The following is a 14,681-nucleotide window of genomic DNA, read 5'->3' as shown; positions in this document are numbered from 1 at the left end:
ACTTTTCTAATATATACGGGTTGACCAAATTAACACTGATGAATAAAATCAGGAGGGGAATAATGCAGTTATGTAGAGAACTTTCCACAAGAAACTCTTACTCCATTTCGTAAATGCATGTATCTGGGAGGCTGTAGAGAGCTGTTAGAGAATAAAGACGGTGCTGCCTGGGTGTGAGATTTGGTTCTAGCCCTTATTAGCCTTCTAACCTCGGACAAGTTACTTAGCTTCTCTAGCAATAACTTTTGCTTTAACTGAATGGCTTCAGTCCTGCTTGCGTCATGCGGGGCATTTTCTAAGTCCTTTACATATGTTAACTCTTAATCCTCACAACCACTCCACATTATATCCTCATTTTACATAAGAGGAAATGAGGCTCAGAGAAGTGAAATAATTTGGACAAGCTAAGAGTTAGGGAGCAGGTGTAGTAAGAAGTTCATATTGAAGGTTTCTTTCCTTGTTCTTTTCCACTTCCTTCTTCCCCTTCCTTCCCTCTCCTGGCCTTTTTCTTTCCTTTTTACCATTTTTTTCTACTTCCTCCTCTCCACTCTTTCCCTCCCCTCCCCTCACTCTGCTTCCTCTTTTTGTCCTCCCTTCCTTCCCCCGCCCCTCTTCCTTTTTCTCCTTTTCCCTTCTACTCCCACTTCTCTTCCTTTCATCCCCTCATCCCTCCTGCTTCTCCTTCTCTGCCTTTTCACTTTATTACATTATTGTCACCATCTGTGTACTTGGTGCTTTGGGGAATACCAAGATCAATCAGAGATCTCCTGCTCCAAGAACTTAGTCTAGAAGAAGCTAAAAGACATTTATAAAATTGCTTAAAATGAAATGGAAAGTAAGAGATTCACTGCTATGGAAGTTGGAAGGCAGTGGTTGTATCTTCTTTGGGAGCAGAGAAGGCTCTGTGGTCAGAAAATGTCTTATGAAAGACAGTAATTGTAACACACCGTGGTTAAGTATGTCTTCTGTATGTGTCAGCCTTTCTCTCAGTTATTACATGTGATGGATCTTTAGCTCATGAATTAATCTCAACTCTTTTTGATCTCTTACGTTGTCATTAGTGAGTAGCAAGTGCAGGAATATTTACAATATAAATATCAAGAGTCTATGCCATTTTTGTAGAGTTTGTAACACCTTTTAATACTAACGAGTCGGTGCTGGTAGACTGAGGATACTAAGAAGAGGTCCACTGGTGTGATGTACATCAACAGTAGGCAGAAATGTGATCACTGGTGACACAAATCCATTTACTCTTCATCAATTGCTATGTGCAGTCAGTCTCCAAATAGTTTTGAAAATTATCTTCTGTGTACACTGTCTTTTATATCATAATATAGTTCCTCTACATCTGTGAAGTGTCATCCCCAACAAGTACCTCTTCAGAATGCCCAGGCGCCTTGGCAACAGGTGCCTCAGAAAATGTTAGGTGGGCTTTTAATTGCAACGTCCAAAAGCACATTTCAGGAAGATTCAGAAACTAGTGCATTATATCAGGAAATGTTACAATTATTTTAGTTATCTCAGCGTGTATACCAGGTATATTTTTGCTATGAGTCTTTTTAGAAATAAGCATCCTCATTCATTTTAAAAGCATCTGTGTTATACTGGAGAAAATTATATTAAAAACTTACTGAAGTTGGTTATCTTTTATTTATATAATTTTGTTTTCCTGTTAATATTTTACATGAATATATAAGTGAATTTACGTGATTGCTTTCCTTCATTAATTGCAGAGTAAGAAAACTATCTAATGCTCTTTAAGATGATATATCCTAGGGGATAGATGTTCAGCTGACTACATTTATCAGCTTTTATTTTTCATTTTATTTATTGTCAAAAAAATGTAGTATTTGGAAACTGCCAAATTGATTCTTGATATTTGAGGTGCTAAAGTTTGTGGGGGAACATAGAGTAGGTCTTATTAGGAAGTCACGTGGTTTGGACTGCACAGAGCCAGAGTCCTAAGTTGAAATGACTGCTTTACATGGTGAAGTACTGGCCAAACTCACCTGACACACAAAACTCACTTGACTTCGTAGATTTCAATTCCTTTAAAAGGATAATGGAGGTATTGGAGGAATGATTCCTTTTATCCTTGCCAGCAACGTCTCAATCCCTTTAAGTTGCTATAACAGAATACCATAGACTGGATGGTTTATAAACAACAAACACTAACTTCTCCCAGTTCTGGAGGCTGGGAAGTTCTAGGTCAGAGTGCCAGCAGATTCACTGTATGGTGAGGTCTGTCCCCTAGACAGATAGATGGCTGTCTTCTTGCTGTGTCCTCATGTGATGGAAATGGGGAGAGCTTTCTGGGGTTTCTCTTATAAGGGCACTCATCTATTCATGAGGACTCCACCCTCTTGACCTGATCACCTCCTAATTTAGGTGTTAGGGTTTCAACATATGAATATGAATTTTGTGGGGACATAAACATTCAGACCATAAGAAGCATGAATATTCTGTGATCCATATGCGTTTTAACTTGTGTGTGGTTGAATGGTGGTAGGTGGAGGCATTTGAAAGAAACTTTGAAAATGAATTAATTTTTGCAACAGGAAGAAAAGAAGAGATATGGACTAATAGTCTATCTTTAGTCCTAATTAAGATATAAGGGAGTTACCAAAATAGGTATAAAATGAAATTTTGAAATTCATAGATACTATGGTAGGGACATTTTGAGGAGAAAAGTTTGTAGGAAGATGTTGAAACCAGGCAAGGTGATTTAGAAACCTATTTTACTTCCCAGTTTTGCCTTATTCTGAGAGAACTGTTGTTTTTTGCACATGGCTGATGTTCACTGAATGTTTCTGAAATCAGTTGATTGAAAATTTTAATAAGTAACTATCATTGTTTAATGAAAAGACAAAACTGTGTGGTTTATATGGTACAGAACTCTGTGGTAGAATTTTCTCATAACCATTTAGTCCTAAGAAGATGTATAGATCAAAGAAGAGTTGGTCCAACATAGACTAGTTAACTGAGTTGACCTAAGAAGTCCTATTTCCAATTGGGTTAAGAACTTAAAAACATTGTACGAAAGAACAAGGTTAGTAATGGGTTTTTAAATACTCTTCCTTATTAATTTTATCCTGAATGTGTACACAAGAAGCTCTGAGTCAGAGTTCTTATTACCTCTAATAAAAGTTAGATGAAACAAGTATTAAATATTTAACTTTCATGGAATCCTATCAGCCTCCTCTTGGACATGAAGGCCTTCCTTGCCTTTTGCACCACTTCCAGTTATATTTTGATATTGCATCAATTCCTGTGCTCTAGTTCTTATCCCTTGGCTCCTGCAATGATAGGTCAATGGTCCCGTGCTAATAGCTGCATACTCCATATGTGAAAGACAAGGAAATATGATATTTTCCCTTAACTTATTAAGTGGGAGGTGGCAGCTATGCTTCTCCCCTCTTGAAAGAGTCTCTGGTGGAAATTTTATGGGCCTGAATCTTAACCCCAACCGATTTAACAATTTATATCAGTAAAATCTCTCCAGGAGCCACATAGCTCCGTGTGTCTTAGCTTTTATGACCTAGAGATGTCTCTAGGTTCTGGGGCTTTATCTCTTTTGACATATAATGCCCAGCAGTAATATTCAGTCTCCCTTTAACTAGGAACCTGGTTCCTTATGTAACAATTTGGCCATCTTGAGAAGACATATAGAAGTTATATTATGATTCTGAATCAGGACAATTAGGTAAAAAGCTAGATCTAATTTTTATGGTATATGAAGAGCAGAATATTTCTGGAAGACATGAAAGCAACTATTCTCTTCTTTATATCATAGGTACTTAGGAAGCTCAGAAAGCAAGAGCGTTTGGCCAGAGTACTGGAAGTCCAGGGAAGTTTTATTTCTCCACAGTTAGGTGTTTTAAGTGGGAAGAAATTCTACCAGGTCATGTCAGTGTTTTACGTAAAACATAGTAAAGGATGGCTTATGTCGATACAGTAAGGTAGGTTTTCCAAAATGAGTTCTGAAAAAATATAAATGGTAGGGAAGAGAAATAAGGTAACAGTGATATAATTAGAAACATCCATTTGGGGAAATTCTCTTTCTTTAGTAACCGTGACCTTTGTGGTATTGCAGAACTATCTAGAAGATTCCTATTTCTAGAAATATGTCAGTAGGATTTTTTTTTTTTTTTTTTTTTTTGCGGTACGCGAGCCTCTCACCGTTGTGGCCTCTCCCGTTGCCGAGCACAGGCTCCGGACGCGCAGGCTCAGCGGCCATGGCTCACGGACCCAGCTGCTCCGCGGCATGTTGGATCTTCTCAGACCGCGGCACGAACCCGTGTCCCCTGCATCGGCAGGCTGACTCTCAACCACTGCGCCACCAGGGAAGCCCTGTCAATAGGATATTTAGAAAATGGTTTTGAACTGACTCCTGCTCTACAAAGCATGCCTAATCCTCATCATCATTTGTTCAGTTCAAATCTGCTGGAAGTTTTAAACTGGTATCAGGGTAAAATACTGTCAAAGTTCGTATATATTTGTAGAAGGGACTATGCAGAGACTATGAGTCTTTGTGTTAGGGTTTTGAACTGAGAGCTTTTTTTAAACCAATAATCTTCTTTAATCTTTACATATATATTTTTTAAATAAATTTATTTATTTATCTTTGGCTGCGTTGGGTCTTCGTTGCTGAGCACGGGCTCTCTCTAGCTGCGGCGAGCGGGGCCACTCTTCTTTGCGGAGCGCGGACTTCTCATTGCGGTGGCTTCTCTTGTGGAGCACGGGCTCTAGAGCGCAGGCTCAGTAGTTGTGGCGCATGGGCTTAGTTGCCCCGTGGCATGTGGGATCTTCCCCGACCAGGGCTCGAACCCACGTCCCCTGCATTGGCAGGCGGATTCTTAACCACTGCGACACCAGGGAAGCCCCTTTATATGTTTTTTTAAGCAAGATAAATATTGACTGATAGACTAAGTTGACACATTAGTTGGATATGTGGAGTTGCCCTCAATCATACTGTATGGAAACTAAGCATATAAGATGTAACATCCCATTCACTCCGAAAATAGGCTCTGTTGCTTTTTCCTTTTGAGTACATTAGCTCTCTCTCTCTGGTCCTTAATAATCATAGTTTTAAAGGTTAGCAACTAAGTAGCCTTAAATAGTCGACTTACTTGGAACTCTTTCTTTCAGCTTTCTGCCTGAATTCATCAGTGGAGACTTTGATTCTATTAGGCCTGAAGTTAGAGAATACTACGCCATTAAGGTAAACCATTAACACTTCTATATTTAAGGTCTTTCTCATGTGATTGCTTTTCCTATGTTTTTTTCCCTGGTTTTCTTGGTGTATGTGTAGGGATTGAGAAACTCATTGTTTGGTTACTTTGTTACTTAAGAAGTTTTTTTCTAGCAATTGTCATACACATTCAAATGGAAATTTAGAAAATGACAAGTGGGAACACAATTTTAGAATTTCTGTGACCATCAGTTAAACATTAATGCTTAGTCTTTTAAGCATGTATATTTTAAATGAGTTTATAGTTTTTATGCCTCATTAAAAATATACTGTATTGTCTACATCCTCATTAATTATGTATTTTTCACACATTTTAAATTTCATTTAATGAACGTATTGTATTTTACTTAACCAGTTCCCAATTGATGTACATTTAAATGTTGTCCATTTTATTGTAAATGAAAAACATCTTTGTAAATGAATTTTTATAAAAATCCCTAATTGTGAGTACCTAGAATTTTAGAACCAGTTATTTTTTTTAATATTAGTTTTCTTGAAACTATTACTAAAATAATAGTGTTATTCAGAACAGAACTACTCTGTTCTGAATAACACTATTCATTACAACCTGAAATTAATAATAATGTGCAGCTTATTAAGGTGTTCATTTTGTCACTATTGTGCACATCTTCCAAAGATCCTTGCCACTTAAGAACATACAAATGATCTAATTGCGAATGATAAAAGACACAGAGGAGTGTCTTATACTAATTAATCACTCAAGTTTTCACTGGCTTTAGAGGACGATGCAGGGTTTTTAAAATGATAATTATAGCCTCAGCAGTTCTTCTGGCCACAGCACCATCATCTGTGTTATTGTGAACTGGCATTAGTAAATCGTGCATTTTGTAAAGAAACAGCAGTTATTGAAAGAAACTTTAAATTCTGTATAAGGCTCTGGGATGGATGAGATTAATTCATAAAGAAGAAAGAGGAAAACTTTTGTAGGAAGGAAGGAGGGAGGGGGAGGCAGGGGAGGATAGAAGGAAAGAAGGGAAAAGGAAAAAGAAAAGAAAGAGAAAAAAGGGAAACATGAATCTAGGTGAGGAAACAAGGTACCAAGGTTATAAAGTGTAGGCTGTTGTGATGGAAATTCTGGGGCCAGCAGTGAATGCAGATCTGTGCACACCCCATCTACCCACCAGCTGATCAGCCTTTCCATCAGCAAATGAAGACTGCTCCCAAGTCAGTGTTTGATATTCATGCTCAATTACTTTAACAATGGCATGTTTCTATTCATTCCCCACAGTCTCACTTCTTATTAACTCCATACCTCAACCTCCTTGGGATGGAAAGCCCTCAGCCTTGCTTACAATGCAGAGTTTTGCAAATTCATAGACATTAATCATATTTTCGGGAGCAGAAGAAACAGCAGGAGAGGCAGGGACAAGCAGACCCAGAAACCAGTTGAAGATCTGGCCAGATGTGACTGTTCTCTCCCTCTCTTGAATGCTGTCAGCTTGCCAAGACTGCAAGTGTCAATCTGACAGGATGAGGAAATAGCAGGAAAGAATGGGAAGCCCGCTTTTTTTGTTTCTGAATGGCTCGGGGGTGAAGGAAAATTTTGAGTTAATGCCTTTAGATGAATTCCCCTTATATTTCCTGCTTCGCTCTTGATTTGAACCTCCAAAGCTAACTTCTATTTGTTAAGGTTTTGTTTGAAAAATAAGATTAACCGAATCTTCTCATTCCTACATTGCATGCTTCTAAGCTGATGTAGTACAATCTAGGTTGGTTTTTTTTTTCATGTATCGATGAGAACTCACTGCTTTTGAGCTCTTTGGATCTGTTCTTAGAGGGCATCAGTGATGTCTTGTATAAGCTAATGTGCTCTGTAGAGCACATGGCGAATGTTTGGCTGCAGTTTTAATAACGATGGTAATGACAACAAGTTAATGCAGCATTACACACAATTCATATAAGCCATTATCTCCACCTTAAGCAATCTTTAAGCTGCTCTGTTACAAATGAAAGGAAGTTATTTCCACTGAAAGTGGAAAATACACTTTTTTTCCGACCTGGTTTGGATCATCAATGAAGCTGAAACTGAGGCTCTATTGAAGAAAGTAAAATAAGGAAGAAATTTAAAATGCTAAAGTTTTGTTAAGATCATAAAGTCGATTCGTAGCCAACATAAGTTCATACGACTTTTTTCCCCCGATAGATACATCATTGACTTACGTGTTTCTGGGACGAGACAAGATGGGGAGGGGTCTGGACAAATTTGAATTTATTTCACTTTCTTACCATCACTCACTGTTTAACCCTTTTGAATTTGGCTTCTTCCAACACTACTCAAGGTACCTCTTACTCTTATTATAGGAGAAATCCAGGTCTATATGCGACTTTTACTTGGTTTGCCTGCTTAATTTCTGAAAATGCTGAAATATCAAGTAGTTAGTTTGTCAGCTTTTAAACAGAATATACCCTAGTTCTTGCCATCTGTATTCGTTAGTTATTACTGTGTAACAAATTGCCCTAAAATTTAGCAGCTTAAAACAGCAAATAGTTCTTCTCTTGCACAGGGACTCCGGGTAAGAAATACGGGAGTCACTTAATAGGGCGGTAGTGGCTCAAGGTTTCTCATGAGGTTATAATGTAGCCTGGTTTTTCTGTCATCTCAAGGCACCCCTGGGGCTACAGAAATTTCTTCCAAGATTATTCCTGTGGTTCTTGGTTGGTTTTACTGGCTGTTACTTCTTACTGGCTCTTGGTTGGAGACATCAGTTCCTGGCCATTGGGCTGCTCACAGCATGGCAGGCTGCTTTCCGGGGAAAGAGGGAGGGAAAAGAAAACATGTATGCGAGAGAGCCAGCCCAAGACAGAAATAGTGGTCTTTTTTTTTTTGTGGTACGCGGGCCTCTCACTGTCATGGCCTCTCCCGTTGTGGAGCACAGGCTCCGGACGCACAGGCTCAGCGGCCATGGCTCATGGGCCCAGCCGCTCCGTGGCATGTGGGATCCTCCCGGACCGGGGCACGAACCCGTGTCCCCTGCATCGGCAGGCGGACTCTCAACCACTGCGCCACCAGGGAAGCCCAAAAACTGCATATTTTAGAGAGCAATGATGTACCATTGGATTCAAACCAAAGACATAATTTGAAATTTCAGTTGAAGGACAGTGTGACTTGTAACTATCAATGTATTTTTCCATGCTGATAGCTCCATGTAACCTGTTTTAATATTAAACATATAGATACGATAAACACTGATTATATGTAGTTATAGTCCAACTACTTGTGATCCACTTCCTTGATGCATGTGGTATATGCCATTCTTTCTTTTTAACAAGAAATAGTTTATTTTATGACTTTCATACATTGACTTAATTTTTAAAATATTTAATATTTTCAATGTTATTTATTCTTAACTTATAGAAGTATACATTTTTTAATTTTTAATTTTTTAACATCTTTATTGGAGTATAATTGCTTTACAATGGAATATTAATTTCTGCTTTATAACAAAGTGAATCAGTTATACATACACATATATCCCCATATCTCCTCCCTCTTGCATCTTGCTCCCACCCTCCCTATCCCATCCCTCTAGGTGGTCACAAAGTGCTGAGCTGATCTCCCTGTGCTATGTGGCTGCTTCCCACTAGCTGTTTTACACTTGGTAGTGTATATATGTCCATGCCACTCTCTCACTTCATCCCAGCTTACCCTTCCCCCTCCCCGTGTCCTCAAGTCCATTCTCTATGTCTGCGTCTTTATTCCTGTCCTGCCCCTAGGTCCTTCAGAACCTTTTTTTTTTTCTTAGATTCCATATATATGTGTTAGCATACGATATTTGTATTTCTCTTTCTGACTTCACTCTGTATGACAGACTCTAGGTCCATCCACATCACTACAAATAACTCAATTTCGTTTCTTTTTATGGCTGAGTAATATTCCATTGTATATATGTGCCACATCTTCTTTATCCATTCATCTGTCGATGGACACTTAGGTTGCTTCCATGTCCTGGTTATTGTAAATAGAGCTGCAGTGAACATTGTGGTACGTGACTCTTTTTGAATTATGGTTTTCTCAGGGTATATGCCCAGTACATGCTGGGTCGTATGGTAGTTCTATTTTTAGTTTTTTAAGGAACCTCCATACTGTTCTCCATAGTGGCTGTATCACTTTACATTCCCACCAACAGTGCAAGAGGGTTCCCTTTTCTCCACACCCTCTCCAGCATTTACTGTTTGTAGATTTTTTGATGATGGCCATTCTGACCAGTGTGAGGTGACACCTCGTTGTAGTTTTGATTTGCATTTCTCTAATGATTAGTGATGTTGAGCATCCTTTCACATGTTTGTTGGCAATCTGTGTATCTTCTTTGAAGAAATGTCTATTTAGGTCTTTGGCCCACTTTTGGATTGGAGTATTTGTTTTTTTGATATTGAGCTGCCTGAGCTGCTTGTAAACTTTGGAGATTAATCCTTTGTCCTTTTGGGCATTAATCTCCTTTTAACCTTCTGGAGATTAATCGTTTGCAAGTATTTTCTCCCATCCTGAGGGTTGTGTTTTCGTCTTGTTTATGGTTTCCTTTGCTGTGCAAAAGCTCTTAAGTTTCATAGGTCCCATTTGTTTATTTTTGTTTTTATTTCCATTTCTCTAGGAGGTGGGTCAAAAAGGATCTTGCTGTGGTTTATGTCATAGAGTGTTCTGCCTGTGTTTTCCTCTAAGAGTTGTATAGTGTCTGGCCTTACATTAAGGTCTTTAATCCATGTTGAGTTTATTTTTGTGTATGGTGTTAGGGAGTGTTCTCATTTCATTCTTTTACATGTAGCTGTCCAGTTGTCCCAGCATCACTTATTGAAGAGGCTGGCTTTTCTTCATGTATATTCTGCCTCTTTTATCCAAAATAAGGTGACCATATGTGCATGGGTTTATCTCTGGGCTTTCTGTCCTGTTCCATTGATCTATCTTTCTGTTTTTGTGCCAGTACCATACTGTCTTGATTACTGTAGCTTTGTAGTACAGTCTGAAGTCTGGGAGCCTGATTCCTCCAGCTCTGTTTTTCTTTCTCAAGATTCCTTTGGCTATTCGGGTCTTTTGTGTTTCCATACAGATAGTGAAATTTTTTGTTCTAGTTGTGTGGAAAATGCCACTGGTAGCTTGATAAGGATTGCATTGAATCTGTAGATTGCTTTGGGTAGTATAGTCATTTTCACAATGTTGATTCTTCCAATCCAAGAACATGGTATATCTCTCCATCTGCTTGTATCATCTTTAATTTCTTTCATCAGTGTCTTATAGTTTTCTGCATACAGGTCTTTTGTCTCCTTAGGTAGGTTTATTCCTAGGTATTTCATTCTTTTTGTTGCATTGGTAAATGGGAGTGTTTCCATAATTTCTCTTTCATATTTTTCATTATTAGTGTATAGGAATGCAAGAGATTTTTGTGCATTAATTTTGTATCCTGCAACTTTAGCAAATTCATTGATTAGCTCTAGCAGATTTCTGGTAGCATCTTTAGGATTCTATATGTATAGTATCATGTCATCTGCAAACAATGACAGCTTTACTTCTTCTTTTCCAGTTTGGATTCCTTTTATGTCTTTTTCTTCTCTCATTGCCGTGGCTAAAACTTCCAAAACTATGTTGAATAATAGTGGTGAGAGTGGGCAACCTTGTCTTGTTCCTGATCTTAGTGGAAATGGTTTCAGTTTTTCACCATTGAGAATGATGTTGGCTGTGGGTTTGTCATATATGGCCTTTATTTTATTGAGGTAAGTTCCCTCTATGCCTACTTTCTGGAGGGTTTTTATCATAAATGGGTGTTGAATTTTGTTGAAAGCTTTTTCTGCATCTATTGAGATGATCATATGTTTTTTTTCCTTCAATTTGTTACTGTGGTGTATCACATTGATTGATTTGCATATATTGAAGAATCCTTGCATTCCTGGGATAAACCCCACTTGATCATGGTGTATGATCCTTTTAATGTGCTGTTGGATTCTGTTTGCTAGTATTTTGTTGAGGATTTTTGCATCTATGTTCACCAGTGATATTGGCCTGTAGTTTTCTTTCTTTGTGACATCTTTGTCTGGTTTTGGTATCAGGGTGATGGTGGCCTTGTAGAATGAGTTTGGGAGTGTTCCTCCCTCTGCTGTATTTTGGAAGATTTTGAGAAGGATAGGTGTTAGCTCTTCTCTAAATGTTTGATAGAATTCGCCTGTGAAGCCATCTGATCCTGGGCTTTTGTTTGTTGGAAGATTTTTAATCCCAGTCTCAGTTTCAGTGCTTGTGATTGGTCTGTTTATATTTTCTGTTTCCTAATTTATTCCGTAAAGCCTCCTTTTCAGATAGCTGTGACATCTTTGTGTTTCCCCTTTTGCCCATTTGTCTTAGTTCGTCTCTGCCTGGTTCACTAATATTAACTCATAATGAGGCATGTCTTTACAGATTTTCTCCTTGATATTTTATTTTCCTTTATATTTTTCACTTTCTGAGTCAGTCAGTGCTTCTTTGATTCAAGGTTAAAATCACCAATTTCAGTCTTTTTAGTTATTCTGTCAGTCATGCCCACATGTGTTTCAGTTTCCTGAGACCTTTGAAGAAACTGTAATATCTCATGTAACTTCTGATATTCTGTTACTGTTGCATATAGTCTTTGGGGTTTCTACTGGACATAGGAAGCGGGTTTTAAAGCATGCTTCCTTATGTTTAGGAGGTTAAGGAATTAGTTGCAGTATTTAATTAATGCCTTAGAAAGTCACCGAAAAACAGGTTTTTCCACAATTGTAATTGTGTAGGATATAAGATAGCAATATGTTGTAAATATACTGATAAAAATGTAAAATAATTTAAAATATTATAAAAATTAAAGTGTTATTAAGCTCAGTTTTATGATGTGGAAACTGAAGCTCATAAAGCTTAAATGACTTAAGGAAAATGGTAGAACTGGCTAGAGACAGCTCTCGTATCAGTGTTCATGTTTTCCATAAAAATTTTTTATTAAAACTGGGACTCAGTTACTACTACTGCTCTTAAACAGATTACATCTTTGGTCTGTTGGACAGGACAGTTGTTTTTTGCACAAGGTGTTTAGCATCCCTGGGAATGAATGCCAGTATCACCAGCAATGTGATAATGGTCAGTGTGAGAACCAAACACTCTCCCTTCACATTTCCATCATGTCACTCCCTTTCACCCGCATTTCTGGGGTAGCAAGAGTAGAGCTGCAATAGTTGGGCCAGACCAAGAATGACCAAACAAACTGGTAAATTATTACATTATATAAAATCTATTTATAGGACATGGAATTGAGCCAAGATAGGACATTGAAGAACCAAGGTGATTTGGTAACAGAAAGATAGCAAGGGCAGGGGTAGGCTGTAAGTATAAGAACGTCGTCTGTGTTCTATGACAAAAGTGAGTCTTTAGGCATTCTGAAAACTGTTGCCATGAACACAAGGCCATGTTCTCGACAGGGTGGTGAAAACTACCCTCGTCATAAGTCAGGAATAGGCCCTTAGATCTTAGTTCTGATATTATCTTCTCAGTTAATTCTTCCAGATCCTGGAAGAACACGGTATGGTATCCTAACCATACCGTGGTCAAGAGTATTGGAACATGGTGTGGGCCCAAGACCCTGTTAGCCCTGCAGTTACAAAGATAAGACTTGGTTGAAGAGATACAGTGAACCCCAGTGTAAATGATGAGTGAGACTTGCAGTAATGTTGAGTTGATGCTAGGCCACTAATTTTCTATTAGAGACATAACAAGATTATTCTAGGCCAGCTGGTAATTCTACAGCACTGTAAACTGCAGGACTGGAGACAGATCCAGGCAGACTATTGTCTCCTTGTTCTTTCATTGTATCTTTTTCAGAATTGGGAAAGATAAGATTTTTTTTATTTTTCAGAAATAACATGAATTATTAAAGAATATCTTTTATTAAATCAGTGTTTCTTGATGATATTTTCCTATTGTCATCTAACAGTGGCATGACCATACCCACATTTCTGCAGAATCAGTCACTGGGCAAGGGTAGTCTGTCTAAACTTTTTTTTTAATTTATTTATTTTTGGCTGTGTTGGGTCTTTGTTGTTGCACATGGGTTTTCTCTAGTTGCAGAGAGCAGGGGCTACTCTTCATTGCGGTGCACGGGCTTCTCATTGTGGTAGCTTCTCTTGGTGTGGAGCACGGGCTCTAGATTTGTGGGCTTCAGTAGCTGTGGCACGCGGGCTTTGTTGCTCCATGGCATGTGGGATCTTCCCGGACCAGGGCTCGAACTCGTGTCTCCTGAATTGGCAGGCAGATTCTTAACCACTGCACCACCGGGGAAGCCCTGTCTAAACTTTTTTAACCTGTGCTCCTTTTGTTAAATATAAGATGCCATAAATGTTATATCTAATAGCAGAAAATTTCTCATCATTTTACATCTCATCATAATGTCTGTTGCTTCTATAAATGTGTTTCAGTTGCATTTTAGGAGACTGAGTATTTGGGTTTGAATATATTTTTTCCCAGTCAAAATAATGGGAAATGGGCTTTTGGTTGACATTTGAATAGGATGTCTGATTTTTCTTAAATGGACTACTGATGTTAAGCAGGAAGTGCTTGTGTTTTAATTGCAATTTAAAGACAAAGACACTGATTCTCAAATAGTGTGTGTGGGAGGTATAGGCAGTTATATTACTTAGGCAGAGATGTCAAGTAATACTTAGTCTTGGCTATCAGTAGTGTGCCTTTTAGTTTTTAAGTTTTTATAAATGAAGCGATAATGTTTTCATGAACTAACTATGCAGATTATTTTTGAGTTGTTAGTTTGCATATATGGATGTCTTACCAAGGCATACAAATTAAATTATGTTATATAGCCCTGGCTTTTTCATATATTTGTAATAATGGTCACATAATGTTGTACATGTGAGAGACCTCTCGAAGTGCTAAAAGAACTATTTTAATGTAAAGTGTTAGTATTTTGTTTTACTCTGTAAAGTTGTTAACTGAAAAGCTTTTTAATAACTATCCTCAGTAACATTGCTTTTAAAATGATTTCTAATCATTTTATTTCCATAAGTGTACAATTTATTAACCTAGATTTGATTCCTAATCAGAATTAATTATAGTATCCTTGTGAGTTTGACAGTGCCTTGGGTTCAATTCTATTTACATTTAACAGTCTCCACAGATGTTTTTAATCTTCACTTAAAAACATCTGCGTGGCTCTGCCTAATCTCATGTATCTTGTTATTTTCTCCTTTTAGCTGTGTCTCTTTCCCAGTTCCACCCAGCCACATGCCAACAACTTTTAGACATGGTAAAATTAATTAATTTAGAGAAAATGGCAAACAGGACTGTGAGAAATTGTAGAACATTAGCAAGTTTGACTCTTATGCCAAACAGAGGAAATTGTATGAATATATAAAGCTCAGCTCCATTTATTGGTATACTTTTTTAAGTGAAACACACACACACACACACACA

The 14,681-nt window shown here is 38.0% G+C and overlaps 1 protein-coding gene across 6 annotated transcripts in view; it reads left to right on the top strand.

Moving 5' to 3' along the window:
* The window catches only part of TPK1 (thiamin pyrophosphokinase 1), a 332,319-nt gene that overhangs the window by 145,818 nt on the left and 171,820 nt on the right, over positions 1-14,681 (top strand). For all 6 annotated transcript variants that reach the window (XM_073810031.1, XM_073810036.1, XM_019933883.3 and 3 more), the window contains one exon: positions 5,149-5,221. In XM_073810031.1, the coding sequence (XP_073666132.1) occupies positions 5,149-5,221 (73 nt within the window). The remainder of the gene's footprint in view (positions 1-5,148; positions 5,222-14,681) is intronic.

Source organism: Tursiops truncatus, chromosome 9 (assembly GCF_011762595.2).
Source record: "Tursiops truncatus isolate mTurTru1 chromosome 9, mTurTru1.mat.Y, whole genome shotgun sequence".
Classification (NCBI taxonomy): Eukaryota; Metazoa; Chordata; class Mammalia; order Artiodactyla; family Delphinidae; genus Tursiops; species Tursiops truncatus.
Note: the sequence above shows the minus strand (reverse complement) of the source record. Positions and strands in the feature narration are given on the sequence as shown.